Below are 21423 nucleotides of genomic sequence, written 5' to 3' on the forward strand. Positions count from 1 at the left end.
ACAAAAGCTTAAAACACCAGAGCTTAGGAACCAAATACCTTACACGACCAAACACTAGGCAGAAGTGAGACAACAGAAACAAATGAACAAATTACCAACACCCATTGACCATCTGTTCATAACGCAAAATATTCCCAATACTTGCCAAGACTTTTCTAATATCAAACCAGAACCATGGAGCAAGATGCACCAAGGCGCAAAAAGTCCGTGGAGCCTAGGATCGATTCACATGTGCAGATCAATTTATTAATCTGGACTAATTACAAGGTAATATTTTTTCATAATTTCTTTTGATCATTGACAACGCAAACACCCTACAAATGTAACTAATCGAACCCAGGATCTCAAAGGAATACAACACTTAGTTTAGTCACAGAATGCATTCAATAAATCTTATTTAAGAATAAATTAAGTAAGACGATAATAGAACCAAATTCAGCTTTTTTTAGCCTGTTTTAAATAGCTCATTAGTAACACGAACCAACTTATATCAGTGGTTAAAAGAATCGTTGTTGTTTCTAGAGGTCACGAGTTCGAACACTAACGATTCATTATTAGATGATTGAGAGTATTTAGAATACATACTATTTTATAATCACCGTAGCTTAATTAAAAAAAATAACTTGCTATTATAAAATAAGGAGTTAATTAAAAAATAATATGTATTTTTAATGAAATTACATTATTATTCTCGAATCAAGTTGGGTCGGAGTTTTTTACTTTCTACCCGAACACTTTCCGACCTCACTCACTTAAAAGATTCGACTCTATCTGACTCAAACTCAAATTTCTTTTTAAAAAAATATAACCATATCAAATCAGATCGAAAACCATCGATTTCGGTTTAAATTGTCATCCGTGGGTATATCTTGAGAATTCATAATTGAGGCTTTGGGCCACCATTCCCCAATTTCACTGTTTATACTTAACAGGCTGTTATATGACACAACACTGTCCCACAAAAACGGATGACGACAAGCTCTCAGCCATTCCCATCAACGCCCCGTCCCGTTTCAACGTACACCTTTTATTCTTTTCGATGCTTTACTATAAGACAAAACTCAATAATTTTGAATATGATATATGCAAATTAGTATTGAAATAATAATAATAATTGAAATATATATCACATGAATATAGTAAAATACAAACATAGTAAAATACATTTGGTTGATTGAAATAAAATAATTATATCGATTGTCTGATTTAGATAAAAAAAACATAATTGATGGTTGTACAACTTTTAATCAATGATATTGGTGTTAGATATAGAATCATAATTGCTATTCGTATCGATGGTTAATATATACACATAGTCATACATAGTTGGACTTGTTATCAAAATAATATCTTAATTATATTAGAGAATGTGTCCCAACATTATACCGATAAATTATCATAGGGATGTTACATTTTGACACCGTCTGATGATCTTATTAAGAGTTTGAAGATGACATAAACTTGATTATAGAACATGAAAAACTTAGCGGATATGATGACACAATTGGAGAGAAAATATCATTTAGGGGACTCGAACTCATGATGATTCCCTTAAAGGGACTCCCCAATCAATATAGATTCTATTAAACAACTAATCAAGATCAGTTACATGATCGAGAGATAAAATCCTAGATCTTTTATAATATTGTTACGCACGAACTAACTTCTTTTAGTGATTAAAGGAATTGTTGTTGTTACTAAAGGCTACGGGTTCGAATATCAACGACTATAGCAGGGTGATTGAGCGTTGATTATCAAATATTTGATTGAGTGGAACAAAGATAACCAAGTGCAATATCTGTATATAGGGTAAGTAGAAAAGAGAGGAAAAGAAGCAATAATGAAGAAGAGGCAAAAGAACAAAAAGAAAAGGGACGTTTTTGGTGATGGGGCAAACAAACTGTCCTTCCATTAGTCCTTCTTAATTTGCTTCTTTTATTATCAGGGTTAACTACACATATGATCACTTATATTTATGTTTTATCCACTTTTGGTCACTGATTTAAAAAAACATAAGATATAGTCACTTTCGTTTTTATTTAATTAAGACATGATCACTTTAGTTTTTATTTAATTAAGATCTGGTTACCCCGAGTTAACTGCCGTTAACAACAATTAAATATTTTGATATAATCACACATTTGGCCATTATTGTTTACATATTCTCTCAATTTAGTCCTACTTTTAAATCTGTTATTTTAGTTTGTTAACTATAAGATTTATTCGATTGATATATATGATAAAGAAAGTCTAATTATATTGTTTACCAACTATCATTTTATCACATTCTCTTATATCTTTGGCCACTTTGGACACTTATAAATTTGTTTTACTGTCGTTTATCAATTTAATTTTGTCAAAATATTTATAAAATTCACAAAATTTTAACACTTATCTCTTTCTTTCTTAGAGGGGTAAAAACTTTTTCGGATTAATGGTTTTACACGTGATCAACCAAAAATTTAAATAGTAAGAAACTTGCTTTCAATAAGAAAAATAATATATTATGAAACTAACTTCATCGGACTATTATCGACAGAGATTTGAGCATTAGAAGATTAAAATTCTGACTTGATTTCAATTGATTTTGAATTAATTTTGATAAAAACAAAATTATTGAGAAGAAAATGGGTGGTAAAAGGTAAACATTGTTGTACCATCTATGTCATTTTTGGTAGATGATAATTGAAAGGATTTAAAATCTTTTTATAAAAGAAAAAAATCACGTCATAAAATGCATTAAAAATATTAACGGTTTGATGACAAAAAATGAATTAGAAAACTTTAGTACTATAGTTTTAACTTTTTATACCTCAATGATCAAAACAAAAATATGGTCAAAGTTTAATATTTAAGAATGTAATTTAACTTTTAAAAAACAACAATCACAAAATTAAGCATAATAAAGGGACTAAAATGAGAATTCAACCTTTAAGATTTATATCAAATTAGGACTAAATTGAGAGAATATGTAAATAATAGGGACCAAAAATGTAATTATATCAAAATATTTACAGTTGTTAACGACAGTTAACTTGGAGTGACCACATCTTAATTAAATAAAAAAGAAAGTGACCATATCTTAATTAAATAAAAACGAAAGTGATCATATCTTATGTTTATTGAAATCAATGGACAAAACACAAACATAAGTGATCATCTGTATAGTTAACCTTCATTATTACTATATTGGTTTCATGTTTCTTATTCATAAGATGCCATTTAGATTCTTTATATTCTTTTCATGAAAAAAAGTTAATTTTATGCACGAACAAACTTACTTCAGTGGTTAAATGAATCATTATTGTTCCTAGAGGTCACGGATTCGATCACAAACAACTGCAGCAGTGTGGTTGAAAGTTCATTGTCAAATTATTGAAAGTATTTATAACAAATACTACTTTATAATCATCTTAGCAAAAAATAATTATAAAAAGGAAATTTTGTTGTACACATAATGTGTAAACTTAAGATTTAAAATTAGAATAAATTGATTGTATAAAATAATTTTACATAATCTTTCTATTAAATCCTTATAAAAAGATTCTCCTTGTAACTCTTAGTATTAAATTTCAATCTCTCGGAGCCAAGCCATTTTCGAAACTATGAATGAAAATTTAAAATTAATTTCTATAAAATAAAAGCATATTTCATTATTCAAACAATTAATTTAATATTTCATTAAGAAATCATGAAAACATGATTAAATTTTATGAAACCCTTATTTTTATTATTTATTTATTTTTTTGGTTGTTCTCTAGTTCCAAGGCTTTGCCTTGACTAATCTAGATCGACCTGGGTCACACACCTGATTTTTGATGGGTGAGTCTCCTAACGGAGGTTTTCTGTATATACAAAGACTTATACCTGAGACCTTGCTTAAACAATATCAAGTTGCTTACCACTTGAACCAATCCCATTAATTATTTTTATTATTTTATTAAAAACACTTCAAATGCAACTAAAACAATAAAAAATTGTATGAACAATTTTGAATTGTATGAGATATTAGAGTCCCTAGACGACTTCAACGACTTCAAAATGCAACTAAAACAATAAAAAATAGTATGAACAGTATTGAATTGCATGAGATATTAGAGTCCCTCGACCACTATATTTTGACAGTTTCAGTCATGTTCATAATATTGACACGTTATAGACAGTGACAGATCTATAAATTTGTTAATAGTGGACACGTATATATTAATGACAAAAATCTTTCGTATGAGGTGAACATAAATAAAAGTTTAGGGCATACACCTTTAATAAAATAAATTATAATATAAAGAAATTCAGATTTTAAGAAGACATGATGAGAATTCAAACTACACCCGCCATTGATTATAGGGCTTAGCTGAAATCCACGTGCATGTTATGAGAATCATGCACGTACTCCCACTTGCCTTACACTCAAATAGTTGTGGGTGTCTCTCATCATTCATCTTACAAGCAACAAAAAGTACTTGGAGAAGATCCATCCACTTCCACTAATATTTTCAGTTTGGTTTTTTGGTGTAGGCATATATTATAGGGTAAACGAGACAGAGATTAGAGATATAGAATAGGACCTCTATGCAGGACTGATCAACGGGAGCATACGAGAGCGGTCGTCTTCTAAAAATTTCAAATTCTTATATATTTTAGATTTTTTTTATATTATCGATTGATAATCCGTTTAACCTTCTTTAAAATTTTATAAATTTATTCTTATAGAATTTTTTATTAATCGTTTCCCTAATATAAGATTCTACGTTCGTTCTTACGGACTCTACCTGTATGTTGATAACAATGCAGCAAAAAAAAAAAAAAAAGAAGGAAAAGTCTAAAATTGCGCCGACGGATAGAATGCATGCATGACATATGAAATACATGAGAAGGTACATTTGGCTGTAAGCTCACGCGATTGATTCCTTTCCATTCTATGTTATGCATCTACTTATAGCTATAACCCCTATCTAATTTTGACCAATGTATACACTATTTGATAGTAATTTGAAATGGGGTAAAATATGTGTTTAGTACATAAACTATTAATTTTGATATGTTTTAGTACTTAAACTTTCAATTTTTTCAAAAATCATACTTAAGGTTTAGTTTTTGTTTCATTTCAGTACCCCACAATTAAAAACTTTAGTTTTTGTTTCATTTTTGTACCCTGTTCAAAATTTAATGTTAAGTTTATAATGGTGGGATATTAAAATAAAACGAAAGTCATTTTTCCTCATCAAAGACCTGCAAATCATCATCTCATGATTTTATCAAAACCATGATAAACAATATCATACATAATAGTCATATCAAAGCCATGATAAACAATATTATACATAATAGTCATATCATATTCTTTTTCATTCATATACAATACAAAACTTTCATATCTCATTTGCATTTTCACTTTCATATTCACTTTCACATTTTAGAACTCATTCTCAGATTTGGAACTCGTTTCCTAACTCAAAATTTATTTCAGATCCATATCTTATTTTCAAGTTCATAGCCCAATGCATATTTATGAGAATGCAAGGTATGTGAGTCATACATAATGTACGCACTAGGCACTTCATGGTGCCAATCATCATCATAAGATGTACTTTAAGTGTAAAACATATCATATGCACAAGAGGTGCGATACGTAATGTACACGAATGTATCATAACTTGACTTAACTTGAACTTTACTCAACTTCCTAGCATACCAAGTGTACCTATGACTCTCAATGCAACATACAATGAGTTTTTCCATTAATTATTATACGTTATTGAATATCAAAGATATCAATATATCGACATAATTGACTTTTCATATCATAACATAATGGGCAATTCATACCCTAAACATTTCATTTCACATAACTTTTATATATCATAATCATCATCAATTAACTTTCTTAAACATAAACACATCATATTCGTCATGAAATAAATAATCTTAACTATCATGCCAAATGTAATAAAGTTAACTCATTTTAACATTTATAATAGCATATAACATAGGAGTAACATGAAAACATAATTTATGACAAGTTTCATATGATGGCAGTTTGCATTACCTTTAAAGAAATATTATTATCTATTAATATATACACTTAAAAATTATTCCGTTTATACTAATGGAAACTAGACTCGAATAAAAATCTGACCATATAAGGCAATCATTCTAGTTCATCTTGTACAATTTATAGTGAATTTTCAAAGTTGACTTACACAAGTTATTTTGAGCAGAATTTGTTGCCTTGTTTTCTGACCTATCCTCGATTAAAAACTCATATATTTTTTACTTATATTTTCAGCTATTCACTAATTCTAGTAGCATGCCAAATGAACATATATGCATAAATCACAAAATTTTATAACATTTAGGAGCCACTTCTTACCATAAAAACTCTGTCATTGGCTAATCGCAAGCCAATGTTTGCACAATATCATAAATACAAATTAAATATGCACTCACCTGGAGTCCTTAACTTGCAATTTTCCTTAGAAATTCATATTTCATCCTTAAGCTCTCATTAGCTTTAACATTGTTTGATCTTGATTTCAAGCACACAATCTAAATAAATTCATATTTACAAAACATGTACATTTCAAACCACATGTTGGAATCTCACTAACATAGGCACACAATAGAAAAAAATTCCTAAAAATCATTCGATACTAATTTCATGTCACAACATAAATGTTGACTTTAACACTTCAAGTTGACCATTCAAGTCTCATTTTATTCTATATAGTCCTTTGCCTTTTTTACTTCAATTCAAGTCTCAAACAACTTAATTAAATTTCCAGCATCTAATTTCCATCCCAATACCTCAAATATTCAATTATTACCACTTAAATCACTAACTTCCTTAATATTTGCCCTTTATTATTCAAACTTTGACAACTTCCCAAAATAGTCAAATTTCACATTCTAACACCAAATTCATCACTCTAACATTAATTTACAGCATAATACTTTATGTATTGAATAATTACACATCAACACAATAACTTTTCAAAATTTCTGAATAGGTCCCCCATCTTTCTCAAAATTACAAACTGATCCAAATAACTTTCTAAAGCTTGTAGGTTCCTTCTTACATCATTTCTAACCCTTGTATAAATTTTATCACTTCCAAAAGCTTAGGACGAATGTTAAGGGGGTATGGTTTCATGATTTCAATTTGATTCGAGCATGATATCAACCTATATTCAACATTTTGAAACCTCTACAATCAAACCCCTAACTCAATTTCATAAAATCCTAACATGAGCATAAACCCTAAAATATGAGAACTTAACATTTAAGCAAGATTAGCATGCAATAATGGTACCAAATGATAGAGCTTTTCGAATAGAACAATTTTCTATTTCACAGTTTGATCCAAAATCCAAAGGAAATTGCTAAAAAATGAAAAATAAAATTTCTCTTACCTAGGTTACGAGGAGCACGAAATTGAGTTGAAGAAGGCCTTATTTTCATGAAATTTATAGTTAATTTCATGTTAAGTTGTCACTTATTAAACTTAAATGAATTTAAAATTCATTTAATTAGGAAATGGCAATTTTACCATTAATGAAACTTGATAATTACATTCATACCAAGCCACATGTTGGTTATCATCTTCCAAAGTCAACGATGAACAAAATATTATACTCTTGACAACTTTATCCATGCAACTTTCCAAGAAGTTTAATCTTGTCATTTTTATATAACGATCCAAATTGAACATGGAAATAAATTCTCAAATCCAATGGTCTATATTATTTTTCATCATTTTAAAATGTGAAAAATAATATTTCTAAGTTTAATTTAATATCCTTCAATTTTTCTCAAAATTTTTGTTCGATTCGATTTTCCAATTTTACCGGACTTTAATATTTTACTACTTTTAACATAAATGTTGGATCAAAAATCTGATTCCCACCAAAACATCATTCTTGAGGGTGAACTATTCATTTATGGGTTCAAAAACCTAACTTTTAAAAAGTACACTTTTGGTCACTAAACTTTTGAAAATTACCTTTTTAGTCCCTAAATTTTTTTAAACTTTATACTTTAGCCACTAAATTTTCAAAATCTATATTTTGGTCACTAACCAAAATTTTAAGGTTCGTGCAAATTTAATTATCTTATAATCATCTCATATTATTAAATGAATATTGATAAAATAGTTGTTTAAACATAATTTAATGATGTGTGATGTAATTCACCGTTTAAAAATGTTTGGATCATGCCCTGTTTTGGATTTCTGAGAATTAGGTGTCGGTTTATAGACATTATTGTTATTCGTGCATGAGAAATTAATATAAAGACAATATAGTGATAAATCTTTTTTTTTTTTTTGATAAGAAAGAGATAAAACTTCCTAACTTATTAACTTGGTTTTTTTTCTTCTGCCATCAGCAACGCCTTCAATTCGTTGGGCGGTGTATAGACCATGCATAATCGGCCATCTCCTGATCTTGTTAGTTTCGCCATTCCATGCGTTATCATGTTTCCTTCGCGATGCACGTGCACGAACTTGACTTCCCACCTCCTTTAATGTGGTAACCCAGAGTTAGTTCTAACTCCATATAGGGTGTACGTTTTTGGTTTGAAGGTGGAGGTTTTTCATTTGATTCGTTGATTGTTCTCATGTCTGAGAGAGCGGTCATATGTATCTGGTGCTAGATGGTGTTGTGGTTTTTCATGTTGCAGTTTAATTTCTGATTGTTGGGGTTTTTTATTTCTGTGGAGGGTTCGCTCGAGTTATTTAATGGTTTTCGGAGAGTTTAGGTGAGTTAACAGTGTTAAAGTCCTCCTGCAGCAACTCGACCACCCTGAGAGGCGGCTCCAAGTACCATGTAGTTTCATATATCGTTCTGTCCACTTCTTTCGTCATGCCATCGGCCACCCTATTTCATTTCCTTCGCACATGTTGGACCTCGACACTCCAGTCTTGCTGGAGCAGTACCATTATGTGTCCCAATAACGTTATTGTGCCACTGTCTTCAGCCACTCGCCGGACGGTGTGAATAGCCTCGAGGCTATCGACTTCCAAAATAACTGGTCGTTCCCACACGTCCCATCCACACAAGAGACCCAAGTATATTCTCCGTAATTCAGCCTCCGTAACATAACAAATACCAATGAATTTTGTAAAACCCATTCTCCATTCTCCCATGCTAGTTCTAATAAGCCCCCCACACGCTGCTAGCCCCGCACTCTTTTATCGAGCCCCATCGGAATTCACCTTCACCCACCCTACTAGTGGACGTTACCATTGGCTCGCATCAGTTCTCCTTCATTTCACAGGCTCACCACGCACTGGCCCCCATTTTTGCACTCGGCACACAGTCTCCACGAGGTGTTTACTTCTCTCAAGCACCGATCTATCATCCTCAAGATAAATATAATAGTCAACGATATTATTATGGCGATATACGATAAATAATGATGTGATAGATGAGATAACTGTCATTTGAGTGTTTAATTACCATTTTTTTCAAAAAATTGAAGACATTTTTATTTTTTTAATATTATAGTTATTTTAAAATATTTTAAATTTTAAATAATTTTATATGTGAGAGAAAAATATCAAAATATAATAATATTTGATAGAAAAAATATAAGTGAGATTAATTTACTTTTCTTTTCAAGTCGGTTCTTAAATTTAACACAATCGTTCTTTAAGTGCCTCTTCTTTATTACATAAAAAAATGCTTTGGTTCTTTCTTTATATCAGCTTGGGGTTGCATTTTAGTCTTCTTTTTTACTTGGTTCGGATTGTTTTCTTTCATTGGGCAACTATTAATGAACTCTCTTTCATATTCAGTATTAACCTAACTCCTTATTCATACATTTATTCATACATTTATTCATACATGTGTAGTCACCATTTTTCAATCGTTATTTTAACGTATATTATTATTATTATTATTATTATTATTATTATTATTATTATTATTATTATTTATAAACTTTGAGCCCATTACTCGGACCCAATTACATGAAATCCTAAACCCTAAATTCTAAACCCTAATTCTAATGTGCTTCTTCAGTCGTCGCCGTCCAGTATCTTCTCACCTTCTAGCTGTGCCGGTCAGCGAAGCCACCATCAAGCCAGAGCCACCTAACCTATTCTCATCAAATCCAAGGCAATTAAATGGCCTCACCTATTTGATTAGGAGGACATCCCCTATGTGGCCGGTTTTCATCATCAACAATCATGCACAGTGGATGTAAAAACAAGTGGGATTCGATTTTTTTTATTATAAAAAAATCGCATAAAATCTTTGTAAAAAATCGGGTATAAAACCCAGACAAAGAAAAGCTGGGAGGAACTTCTTTTTTCCCCTCATTTTCGAAAAGCAATAGGAAGCAAAAAAAAATAAAGGTAAAAAAGCTTATTTTTTTTATTTTCCAGCATATTTCGAATACAAAAAAAAATATAGTAATAAAAAGGAAAAAGGAAAGTGAAAAATTTTACTGGTTTTTGTGGGTCTCGTCAGAGTTGTGGCATCGCCGAAGTAGGGAAGCCGAGAGGGTGGGTCTTAGTTTAGGGTGTATTTAGTCCTTATTTAGGCTTTTTTTTGGCTCTGTTTTGGGTTTAGGGGAGTAGATCGGGGTGATTAGATTTGGGGGGTTTAGGAACTTCGGTCACTGCTCATGGTGGCCGGAGAGGTGGTCTAAGTGATGGTGTAGGTTTCCGATAGGGTCTCCTGCGAGAGGGAAAAGAAAGAGTTGAGAGAGATGAAAGATTTTTGGGGGGGAGGGTTTAGTTACAAATGGAAAGGAAAAGAAAAAGAAAAGAAATGTGTGTTATATAGTGAAACTTTAGGGGTTAATTTGGCTTTAATCCCTCTAACTCTGCCTTGTATTTATGTTTTGATCATGTGTAGTGTCTGTTTTGCAATTATGTTCGATGTTTGTGGCCTTATCTTGTAATAAATCCATTTTTGGTATGTTGTGTATTTTTGGTTTAATAGCCGGAGATAATCATGCTTTAGTCCCTCTGATTTTAGAGTGTTTTTACATTTAGATCACTGTCCTAATAATTATCTTTTATATTTAATTTTAATTTATTTCAATTTATTTCAATTTAGTCACCGCAAGCTTATTATTATGTTTTGGGTAAATTATTGTTTATGGTTGTTAATTTCACGTTCATTACGTTTTGGTCCTTAGCACTAGTATCAGTTCAAAATGCTTATTAGGATTTTAATTTCTAATATAAATTCTATATTCGAGTGTGATCAATATTTCAGTTGGTTTGTTGTCATGAAATAAAATGGTATTGACCCATGTTTGCCTTTTTTTTGGTTTTTTTTATTATCTTTATTTAGTACCTAGTTTGTTTCAAGTTTATAGATTTACTAATTTAATTTTTTTAGTCTTTATATTTTTCAATTAGTATTCCTAAAGTGTGTAAAAAAAAAATTAAATTCTAAATATATGGTGCATATTAATATATATTGTATATATTTTTATATATGCATATTTTAAATATTAATTTTAATATTTTAAAATTTTCATGAGATTATGTGTTAATTATTCGACTAACCTATGGAAGATCTCCAAAAGCCTGGAGTGCCCTTTCAAGGGTTACTCGAATAAAATGATGTTAATATTATTTAGTTATTTACTTATATTTATGATATACCGAGTCAATTAATTATATTTAATCTTCTTAAATAAATCTTTTATTTATATATTTTTATTTTTGACACGATTATATTGATAAGTAAATATTTATTATCTATTTTATTTACTTTAGCTTGTTACTTTTTCCCTTAGTTTATTTATCTATTCGTTACTTCATATGAATATCTATTCTATTTTATATATGTGTCATTTGTTATTATTGCACTCATAAATTATGCATTCGATTACTCGTTCTCCACAAGAATTCAAGGCAATGTTGTCTTGCGTCATGAGTTAACAAAATTACGTTTAATATAACTGGATTTTAATTTCTGTTAATTCACGTAGCAAGATGACATCCTTTTTTAAATAAAACCGAGTGGATTAAACCTTTCATCGAGTTAAATATTTTGAAAAAATGAATTCACTCATTTTAAAAAAAAAGGTCATAGAAATGAAAAAGATCGTAATTTAAATATCGAGTTCAAATTTATAAAACCTCACCATTTTCGATGACATATAATAGAGAGATCCTAATCTTGGGCGTTGTAGAGGTGCTTATCCTTCCCCATGCACAACCGACTCCCGAATCTTTAAAAATGAATTTCGGATTAAACGCAGACCAATTTTCGTCTTAAAAAATAATTTTCTTAAAACTGTTTTTAAAGATCTTTTTAATATTCGGCCTACCTAACCAAAAGGTCGACGGCGACTCCAATTTTAAAACGAAAATCGCAATTTCTCAAAAAATAAAATCATAATTATTTCCAATCAAAAATTATTTCGAAAAAAGTACCACAACATGGTTGAAAATTTGTGTATAGACTATTTATCTTTACGTGTGTTATAGTTTTTTTTAAAGAACTCATATTGAGGTGAAAGGTTGTTTCATATAAAATACATCAGGAAATATTTAAATATTTTAACCTCAACTGCAATTAAGTATAATTGTTAAATGTTTTCTATAGAGGGATGGGTATGATATTTGAATTCGACGGGTTTCAATCTGAATCAATCGAGTCAATTTTCTTTAAAAAATTCAGATTCAGTCAAGTCTGGTCGAGCCTTTTAGAAAATATGTTCGAGTCGGGTCGAGTTCAGGTTTATGATAAAAAATAATCGGCTCAACCCAAAAAATAATATAAATTTACCTTGGATATTTAGGGATAATTGTAATAATAACCTTCTATATTTTTTCCAATTAGATCCATATTTTATTGAATAAAAATAATATTTTTTTATAAATATATTTATTTCGAGGAACGTCGGGTCAGATTCGGGTTTTATCTTAAAAAGTAAAGTATGATTCTAGTCGGATGAAGTCACCTCTAAACTTAGGTCGAATAATATTTTAGGTGGAGATATATATATATATATATATATATATATATATATATATTCGGATCGGGTCGAGTTGACAAAAAAAACCCAAGCGTAGATAATATCAAATGTCAAGGATGTGAGTGTTTAATATCAAATGATTAAGAGTTATCCTTACACGCATACCATGTACTTACCCAAATTAATAAATAAATAAATCCATTGATACAGTTAAAGGACTTTTTTCCCCATAACTGATTCTTCACTTGAAGTACCTAAAGTCTTTTTTTTTCAATTAAGCTTAATTAAAATTAGGGTAAATTACATAACAAGTCATTCAATTATTAATGAAATTATATAAATAAGTCATCTAATTTTAAAAGGTTACAAATAAACCATTTAATTAATCGATTGTCACAAACATATCGTTATTGTTAAAAATGAAATAAACCATAAAAAGAACTGTTAAAAAAAATTCTAATAACTTTATATTGAATAAATTACATCATAAGTCATTCAATTATTAACAATATTACAAATAAATCTCCTAATTTGATGAAAGAATGTAGTTGGCCCAAAATACCCCTAACACCAGCCATTATTGCCAATTGGGCTGCCTTTCAAAGTCAAATTGGTTCTTCCCACCAAACCCTAAATAAAAGTCCAAAACCAAAAAAGAGAGAGTGGCAGATGATTGTTTCAAAGCCCAAATCTTCTTCGTCTTCCTCCTCCCCCAAACCCTAGATCTGTCTCCCCTTCAACGGGCCTCACTTTCCGGCCTTCCTATCCGCTCCCAGATCGCTTTTCTTTGGGGCTTTGACCGGTAAAATTCTCCTCCTCTTAACATAATTTTGGGTTTTTCCTCATCTGTCCGATCTTCCTTTCTTTAGTGTTTGCTATGTTGTTGTAAAGTTTTGAGCTTCGATTTTAAACGCTTGGTGTTTCAGTGTTGTGGGGGAATTAACGATGATTGCTCTCGATTGTGTTATCAAGCATGAGAAATTATTGGGGGGGGGGGGGTTGTCCTTATATAAGTTGCAGAAGTTGGAGTTTTTGTTTTGAAACTGATTTGCTGTTTATATGAATTCATTTGGTGATTTCATACTTTCGTATGTACTTATTGAAAGTCCCCTATTCTTAAGCTCATGTTTTGCCTCTGTAATGTTAATGGGTCTTTTTGCTCTTGTTGTTGATCTGGGTTTTTAACGTTTTGTTTTGTTTTGTTTGTTGCTCTTGATCTGGATTCTGGGAAGTTTGCGTTTGAAATCGAATTGGGTTTGATCTGGGCTTTTCCTTTTTCTTCATGTTTATTATGTTTTTTCGAAAATATAATTTTGAAACCCTAGATCTACTCTTTTTTCCTCTTTTGTGCTATGTAAAACGTAGACGATGTTAGAAAAGGCCATTCAGATGTGAAATGCCTAGTTTAGCTCTGGTGCATAATTTGGGTCTGCTCAGATGTGAAATGCCTGACTCATATGCAAACAAGCTGGGTCAATCTCCACTCTACTCTACAGTTTAAAGTTGAGTTTGATTTGACTCGATTCTAAATCTCATAAGCTTAAAATTATTAAGCTTAACTCGAAATCAAAATCGAAACTCGATTCGAAAGCTCTCGAGCTTCAAATTTTTAAGCTAGATTTGAAATCAAAAATAGAAACTCGATTCGAGCCCAGAAAGATTTTGACCCGAAATATTTTCAGACTTAGCTTGATTGAAGCTCCAACTCAAGTTGAAATATGAACTTTAAATACATAAAAACCTTATAGTATTTTTTAAGAAAACAACATATAAATGTTAATGTTGTTAATAATTTAATTTAAAGATTAAAATTAAAATATATTATCTTTTCAAGTCTGATATAAAGTAGCTTGTTTTGACTCGTTAAGAATTTGAATCGAGTTCATTTGATTCTAGTATTGACCGAGTCGAACTCGAATAGTTCATGATCCGTTTCATCTCATTTACCGTCCTACTTATATTTGATCATGGATTGCCAGCTCGTGGGTAGAATTTTAGAGTTCATTGTCTATAGTGATGTTCATCAACTATTCCGTATAGTATGTAGTTTCCAGACTGTTTTTTGCAGCTCAAAGCTGATAAGATTCTGTTTTGATGAGCTTATTGAACCTTAATGGTAATTGGAGCTGCTCTTTTATTTTGATATGTATGGATGTTATGAATTCCTTTTTGAAGTTTTCTTTTGATTTCAGCTGCGAATTTTACTTCTAGATCAAAATGGAAGAAATGACAGAAGTGCTCGAAATGGAAACTGCCCCGGTGGAGAATAAGAATGAGCTGGCTCTTGTTAGTCCTGAAACGCAGCCCAAACCGCAGCCTAAGCGAAGGAAAAAGAAGTCCATGGTTTGGGAGTATTTCACCATCGAAAACGTGAGTCCTGGATGTAGAAGAGCATGCTGTAACCGTTGCAAACAAAGTTTCGCTTATAGTACTGGTTCCAAGGTAGCAGGGACCAGCCACCTCAAACGTCACATTGCTAAAGGTACTTGTCGGGCGTTCCTACGTGACCAGGATAACAATCAATTCTCCTCGTATACACCAACGGTTGGTGGAAGTGAAACACGAAAACGGCGCTATAGAACTCCGAGCTCACCTTTCATACCATTTGATCAGGACCGTTGCCGCCTTGAAATTGCGAGAATGATTATCATGCACGAGTACCCTCTTCACATGGTTGAGCATCCGGGATTCATAGCTTTTGTTCAGAATCTTCAGCCTCGGTTTGACAAAGTCAGTTTCAACACCGTTCAAGGGGATTGTGTTGCAACTTACCTCAGGGAAAAGCAAAGCGTCATGAAGTTTATTGAGGGTATTCCCGGGCGTGTTTGTCTTACACTAGACATGTGGACTTCGAAACAAACACTGGGTTATGTATTTATAACTGGACACTTCATTGATTTCGAATGGAAGTTGCAAAGACGTGTTTTCAATGTCATAATGGAACCATATCCCGATTCCGATTCTGCTGTAAGTCATGCTGTTGCTGCCTGCCTATCAGACTGGAGTTTGGAAGGCAAGTTGTTTTCCCTCACCTTCAATCATCCTACAATTGAAGCCGGGCTTGAAAATCTTAGACCTCTGCTCTGTACAAAGAATCCCCTTATTCTTAATGGTCAACTGTTACTTGGAAATTGTGTAGCTCGTACTTTGAGCAGCATGGTAAAGGATGTGCTCGGTGCAGGGCAAGAGATTGTCAAGAAAATCCGTGATAGTGTAAAGTACGTGATGACTTCAGATTCGCATGATGAAAAGTTTGTCCATGTTAAAGACCAGCTTCAAGTGCCAAGTGAAAAGAGCCTGATTCTTGATGATCAAACTCAGTGGAACACAACATACCATATGCTGGCAGCTGCTACCGAATTGAAGGAAGTGTTTAACTGTTTGGTTACATCTGATCTGGATTATAAGCTAGCTCCGTTGGTGGAAGACTGGAAGCTGGCTGAGACTTTATGCACTTTCTTGAAACCTCTCTTCGATGCAGCTAGCATCCTTACAACTAAAACTAACCCTACTGCAATAACTTTCTTTCATGAAGCTTGGAAAATACATGCAGACTTGGGTCGTTCGATCACTAGCGAGGATCCATTCATCAGCAATCTTGCTAAGTCGATGCAAGAAAAGATTGATAAGTACTGGAGGGATTGTAGCTTGATTTTGGCAATTGCTGTGGTCATGGATCCTCGTTTCAAGATGAAGCTTGTCGAGTTCAGTTTCACAAAGATATATGGTGAAGATGCTCCCACATATATCAAAATTGTTGATGATGGAATTAATGAGCTCTTTATTGAATATGTAGCGCTTCCACTGCCTTTGACACCAACTTATGCAGAAGATGGCAATGCTGGAAACGGGAAGTGCGACGAGTCTCATCAAGGAAACCTTCTTTCGGACCAAGGACTTTTGGATTTCGATGTCTACATTATGGAGACTAGCAACCAGCAGATGAAATCTGAGCTGTATCAGTACTTGGAAGAGTCGTTGTTGCCTCGTGTCCAAGACTTCGACGTTTTAGGGTGGTGGAAGCTGAACAAGATGAAGTATCCAACACTTTCAAAGATGGCTCGTGACATTTTGTCGATTCCAGTTTCGGCTGCTGCTTCTGATTCGGTCTTTGATATCACAATCAAGCAACTAGACGAGTACCGAAGCTCCTTGCGACCAGAGACTGTGGAAGCCCTGATCTGTGCCAAGGACTGGCTTCATCATGGATCTGACGTAGCATCAAATGCACTAGTTAAAATGGAATTTTAGATGTAGTCATGTTAGGATGCTGTTTCACCTGTTAGGTTTTTAATTTGTACAATTAGAAAACAATTGTATTTGTATGGATGCATGGACATGAAAACCTTAATTACTTGAGGAATTTTTAATATAGCATACCTTGTTTTAAGCTTTTACAGTTATCTTGATTCATTTAAGTTTGTTCGATTCGATCGAATACTTATCTCGTACTCTAATTTTGATCCATATTCAAATTGGTACATTAAGCTTTAATAGCAAGAAGAAACTTTTATTTCAATTTTTTCACTCCATATTTAATACATGAAACCTAAAAAAATGGGTAAAAAAATAGGAGGCAAATCTACTCTCTTGTGAATCTGATACTACTCTTCTGCTACGTTTAACTCAACTCAACTTCAACAACATGGACCTTCTTCCATTCCTCCGGCATTCTTCCCAAACCGAACTTCAGCAACCCAGAGGAAGAATCGTAATCGAACTCGACTTCACTAGATCCGACGGTGCACTTCCTCGGCTTGGCTGATGAATAAGCACCAAAGCTTCCACAACCTTTGATCTCCATCCATACTTTTCCTACCAATTCATTGCTAGAATTCTCCACCATCGCACCGACAAGACCACTGCTTTCACCTTCATATCCGATATCGAGCTCAGATAGTTTGGCTCCATCTTTAACTTCATATTTTAGATCCTCAATGGCGCCACCGGAGTTGTACATGCCGATAAGTCCCAAGGGTGCAAAACTGAACCCTGGTGCCAAGTGCTTGATAGGTGTTAGTGTGAAGATTTCATGCTCGAGGACCTTGAGGGAAACCGGCATGGATGCATTGTATGGAAGGGTGATTAGTTCATGGGTCCGGTGGGAGTATACTGCACAGTCACCGGGCCATTCAGGGTCCAGCGAGGCCTCGGAAATGAGATGGACGTCACGACCCTTCACATGGCCTGTTATGGAGTCCGTATTGGTTTGGTGGAAAGTATTCTTCCTTGCAGCTCTGTTCCATGCTGCACCTTGGCAGTTGTAAACACCGAGGACTCCGGTGTACTTGTTCATGTTCCATATCTTCAACAAGCTGCAATCGAAGAAAAACAGAGACGATAAGGAAATGCAAACGATTTAAACCGATGACTCCGGTGTACATGTTCACTTTCTAATGCATATATAGCTTATCAATTCAATTCCAGTACCAGATGAACAGAGCTCAAGAGCTGATCTTACCTAACACCATCACGAGCCGGATCCGTAAACAAGCAATCGCGAGTAGGCCGTCCAGGCAAACGAGCACGGAGAATGGACCCATCAGGCAACACGAGTTTCTTCAAGAGCTCGAAGTTGTGTCGTCCGGGGGCATCACTGACATAGAGCGGGCCGCCGCTAATAGCGCGTGCCGAGGCGTGATACTCGGCGGCCGGATGAAGAGAGTGGAACATATCCCAATCCGGCAGCATAAATTCACCAAGGAAAACGCTGTTGTAGGCCACCGCCGCAATGTGGATGGTGTGTGAGACTGGATCCCGGGGGTAGAAATCGTCCGACGCTCTTACGACCGCCGTCTGTTTCGAACTGTTTCGACACAATTCAAACATCAGAACAAAACCCTAAATTCAAAAATTCAAATTACAATAACAATCAAAAGAAAATCACCAGTAGAGTGCATCGGTGTTATGGCTCATGCAAGCGATGATCCCGTTACCGGGAAAATTCCGGTTGACCGATGCATCGAGAGCCTGATGATATTGCCTCGTCAGCTCCACTCGGCCGCCGAGACCCGCGCCGAGGGTTTCCAAAATGCACTGCACGTCCACCTTAACTCCGTCTATGCCCGCATCCGCCAGATAACTGTGCAATTCGTTGTAAAATTTGTACACATTTTTCGGGTTCACTAAACCCAACCCTTGAACCGCTATCGCATCGGTTTTCCAACCCGGTTCATTATGCACCACTCCTTTGGAAACCAACGGGTACCGGATTTTCGACCCGTATCCTTCCATTTCGTCAACCCCGGGCAGGACTCCGCCCCAGTACCCGGTGATCGCGTGCCAGACGTACACGTACTTCAACCCGTGTTTCTCCTTTGCGATGTTGACGATGTTTTTGATCCCCACCTTCGGATCGTCTTTCTTCTGGAATTTCTCGTTTTCTTTTATCCCCGTCAAACGGAGCAACGGCGGTTGTTTCGTTTCCGACTGATCAGCAGATGACGACGGAGTTTCTTCCCTGTTTGTGTCGCCTCCTACGGATTGCCATCCGTCATCGATGATCACGAACTTCGCCGGCGTTCGGCCGGCTGCTAAAGACTCGAGCCCAGCTTCGACGCCTTCTTGAGTCACGTCCTGGTAAAAAGCGTCCCAGGTACACCACCCGAAATAGTCGACGATTCCGGGCAATTTTTTCTCATGTAGTTGCCGGAAAGTTCTGAGATGTAACTTGACGGCCCTGATTGCTTCCGTGATTGTAGCGAAAGGATCGGTGCCGGCGTGGATATAAACGGAATGTGTAAACGACGACGCTTTGGTGTCGGCGTCGCCGCTCTCTAAACACAGTTCGAGTTCGTCGTCCTGGTTCCCTTGTAAAACGGCTCGGAACGGGCCGTCGATCAACGGGAGGAAGACGGTGTAAACGATCTGATTTTCTCCGGAGGAATCCAGGTGGGACCCTTCTTTGGTTTCCACCAATAGGAATTGGGTCTCCATGGGTATGTCTTTGCCTTGATCTCCCATTTTCTGGGCCATCCACCATAGCTTGAACCGGAAACACGACATGAACCGGACGTCGCGTAAAGTCCCGATGGGCAACACGTGCCTGCTGTTCTCTTCGTCGAAAACAGCTCCCAGGAAAACCCCCTCCACCGGACCGGACCCCGTGCCGGACGTCGCCATAACATTTTCGGGAACTCCGGTTAGGATTGTCCGGTTCTTCACGACTAATTTCCTCTCGGCGATCCGAACGGCCGGTTTAATCGTCATCCCTTCTTCTTCTTCCTCCTCCTCCTCCTGCTTCTTTAAATCACTTCTCTGAAAATTCCAACAACAACAAAAAAACAAAATTAACCCATTTTCGGAAACCATGAAAACAAAACATCAAACACTTAAAATCGAGCTTAGAATTACCTTAAAAGATAACACCGACAACGCTGGATTATGAGAAACTCTGGAAAACCCAGAATTAAAACGTCTTTGAAGATTTAGCTTTGAAAAGATTGGAGAGAACAGTGAATTTCCAGGCTGTTTAGATTTAGAGGGAAGATAATTGAAAGAACGACTCCTATTTATAGCCAACAATCGTGTACAGTAACAAGTATTTGACACCATTTCCCCCCTTCAATCAGAGCCCCTTTTTTTAAAGAATAAAATAAAAACTTCTTCTTTGATTCGATTAGTTCCCGATTTCCTGATAGGTTCACGAATAATCCTTTTAGCGCGACGTATCGGACGGCGGGGAATCCTTCGCCGCCGTTGGTTAGATTGCGCCACGTTCGAGGGGTTTTTTGTCACGTGCAAGGTACTGTTGTCGTCTTGTTTTGGATAATAACATGTTTTTCTTGTTGCGGGATGATTGTTATCCACGTACGCACTTTTTGACGTATTCACGCGCCTCGAATGTACGCCAAACGCGTAGCTTCCGTTCTGTATTTTGCTTTGGACAATTCTTCAAGGAACCATTTTTTTAATATTATTATTTGACTTTAAACCAAAATCATGTCTTTCGGAATCATAGGACTTTATTAGATTCTAGGGTAAACTACGCATTCAATACCTAAATTATCAGTTTAGTCTATTTTAGTATCTAAACTTTTAATTTTTTTAAAAATCATATCAAATATTTAGTTTTTGTTTCGGTTTAGTATCTCACATTTACAAACTTTAGTACCAAAATTAGAGTAAGAAGATAGTTGAGTGATGAATGATGAATGATGTAATTTACCCATAAAAGATGAAGTGTCGTTAAGTTTTTAACAGCAATGTACTAAAATGAAACAAAAACTAAACGTTATGTATGGTTTTAAAAAATTAAAAGTTTATGTACTAAAACAGACCAAAACTGACAGTCTAAATACTAAACAAGTAATTTGCCCTAGATTTTATAAGTAATACTATTATGGTTTAATTTTAAGATTTAATATTTTAATTTCAAATTTATTAGACGTAGTTGTTTAAATCTAATTTTTCTAAATAAAAAAATTATTATCAATACCATTCAATAAGTTCAATATAGGGTTTATATTTTATTTAAAA

General features: G+C 34.2%; 2 protein-coding genes across 2 annotated transcripts; one reads left to right on the forward strand and one right to left on the reverse strand.

Moving 5' to 3' along the window:
- Window positions 1–13630: 13630 nt before the first annotated feature.
- Window positions 13631–17317, forward strand: LOC120211930 (zinc finger BED domain-containing protein DAYSLEEPER-like). Its single transcript, XM_039210396.1, has 2 exons — window positions 13631–13747; window positions 15138–17317. Exon 2 carries the CDS (start codon window positions 15163–15165, stop codon window positions 17194–17196), a length of 2034 nt encoding a protein of 677 aa, XP_039066327.1. The 5' UTR covers window positions 13631–13747; window positions 15138–15162; the 3' UTR covers window positions 17197–17317.
- A 117-nt stretch (window positions 17318–17434) lies between these two features.
- On the reverse strand, window positions 17435–20502 carry LOC120211931 (probable galactinol--sucrose galactosyltransferase 6). Its single transcript, XM_039210397.1, has 4 exons — window positions 20299–20502; window positions 18833–20202; window positions 18407–18751; window positions 17435–18260 (listed from the first exon to the last, which is right to left on the reverse strand). Exons 1-4 carry the CDS (start codon window positions 20497–20499, stop codon window positions 17567–17569), a joined length of 2610 nt encoding a protein of 869 aa, XP_039066328.1. The 5' UTR covers window positions 20500–20502; the 3' UTR covers window positions 17435–17566.
- Between the last annotated feature and the right edge of the window lie 921 nt (window positions 20503–21423).

This window comes from Hibiscus syriacus, unplaced genomic scaffold (assembly GCF_006381635.1).
Source record: "Hibiscus syriacus cultivar Baekdansim isolate YM2019G1 unplaced genomic scaffold, ASM638163v2 tig00109987_pilon, whole genome shotgun sequence".
Taxonomy (NCBI): domain Eukaryota; kingdom Viridiplantae; phylum Streptophyta; class Magnoliopsida; order Malvales; family Malvaceae; genus Hibiscus; species Hibiscus syriacus.

What these genes read in the sequence shown, in the direction of transcription:
- LOC120211930 (XM_039210396.1), top strand. Translation starts at nt 15,163, where the DNA reads ATGGAAGAAATGACAGAAGTGCTCGAAATGGAAACTGCCCCGGTGGAG.
- LOC120211931 (XM_039210397.1), bottom strand. Translation starts at nt 20,499, where the DNA reads ATGGTGTCAAATACTTGTTACTGTACACGATTGTTGGCTATAAATAGG. An exon ending in AACACCGATGCACTCTACTG is followed by an intron (nt 18,752 to 18,832) that starts GTGATTTTCTTT and finishes GTGTCGAAACAG; the next exon opens with TTCGAAACAGACGGCGGTCG. An exon ending in CCGGCTCGTGATGGTGTTAG is followed by an intron (nt 18,261 to 18,406) that starts GTAAGATCAGCT and finishes CTTCGATTGCAG; the next exon opens with CTTGTTGAAGATATGGAACA.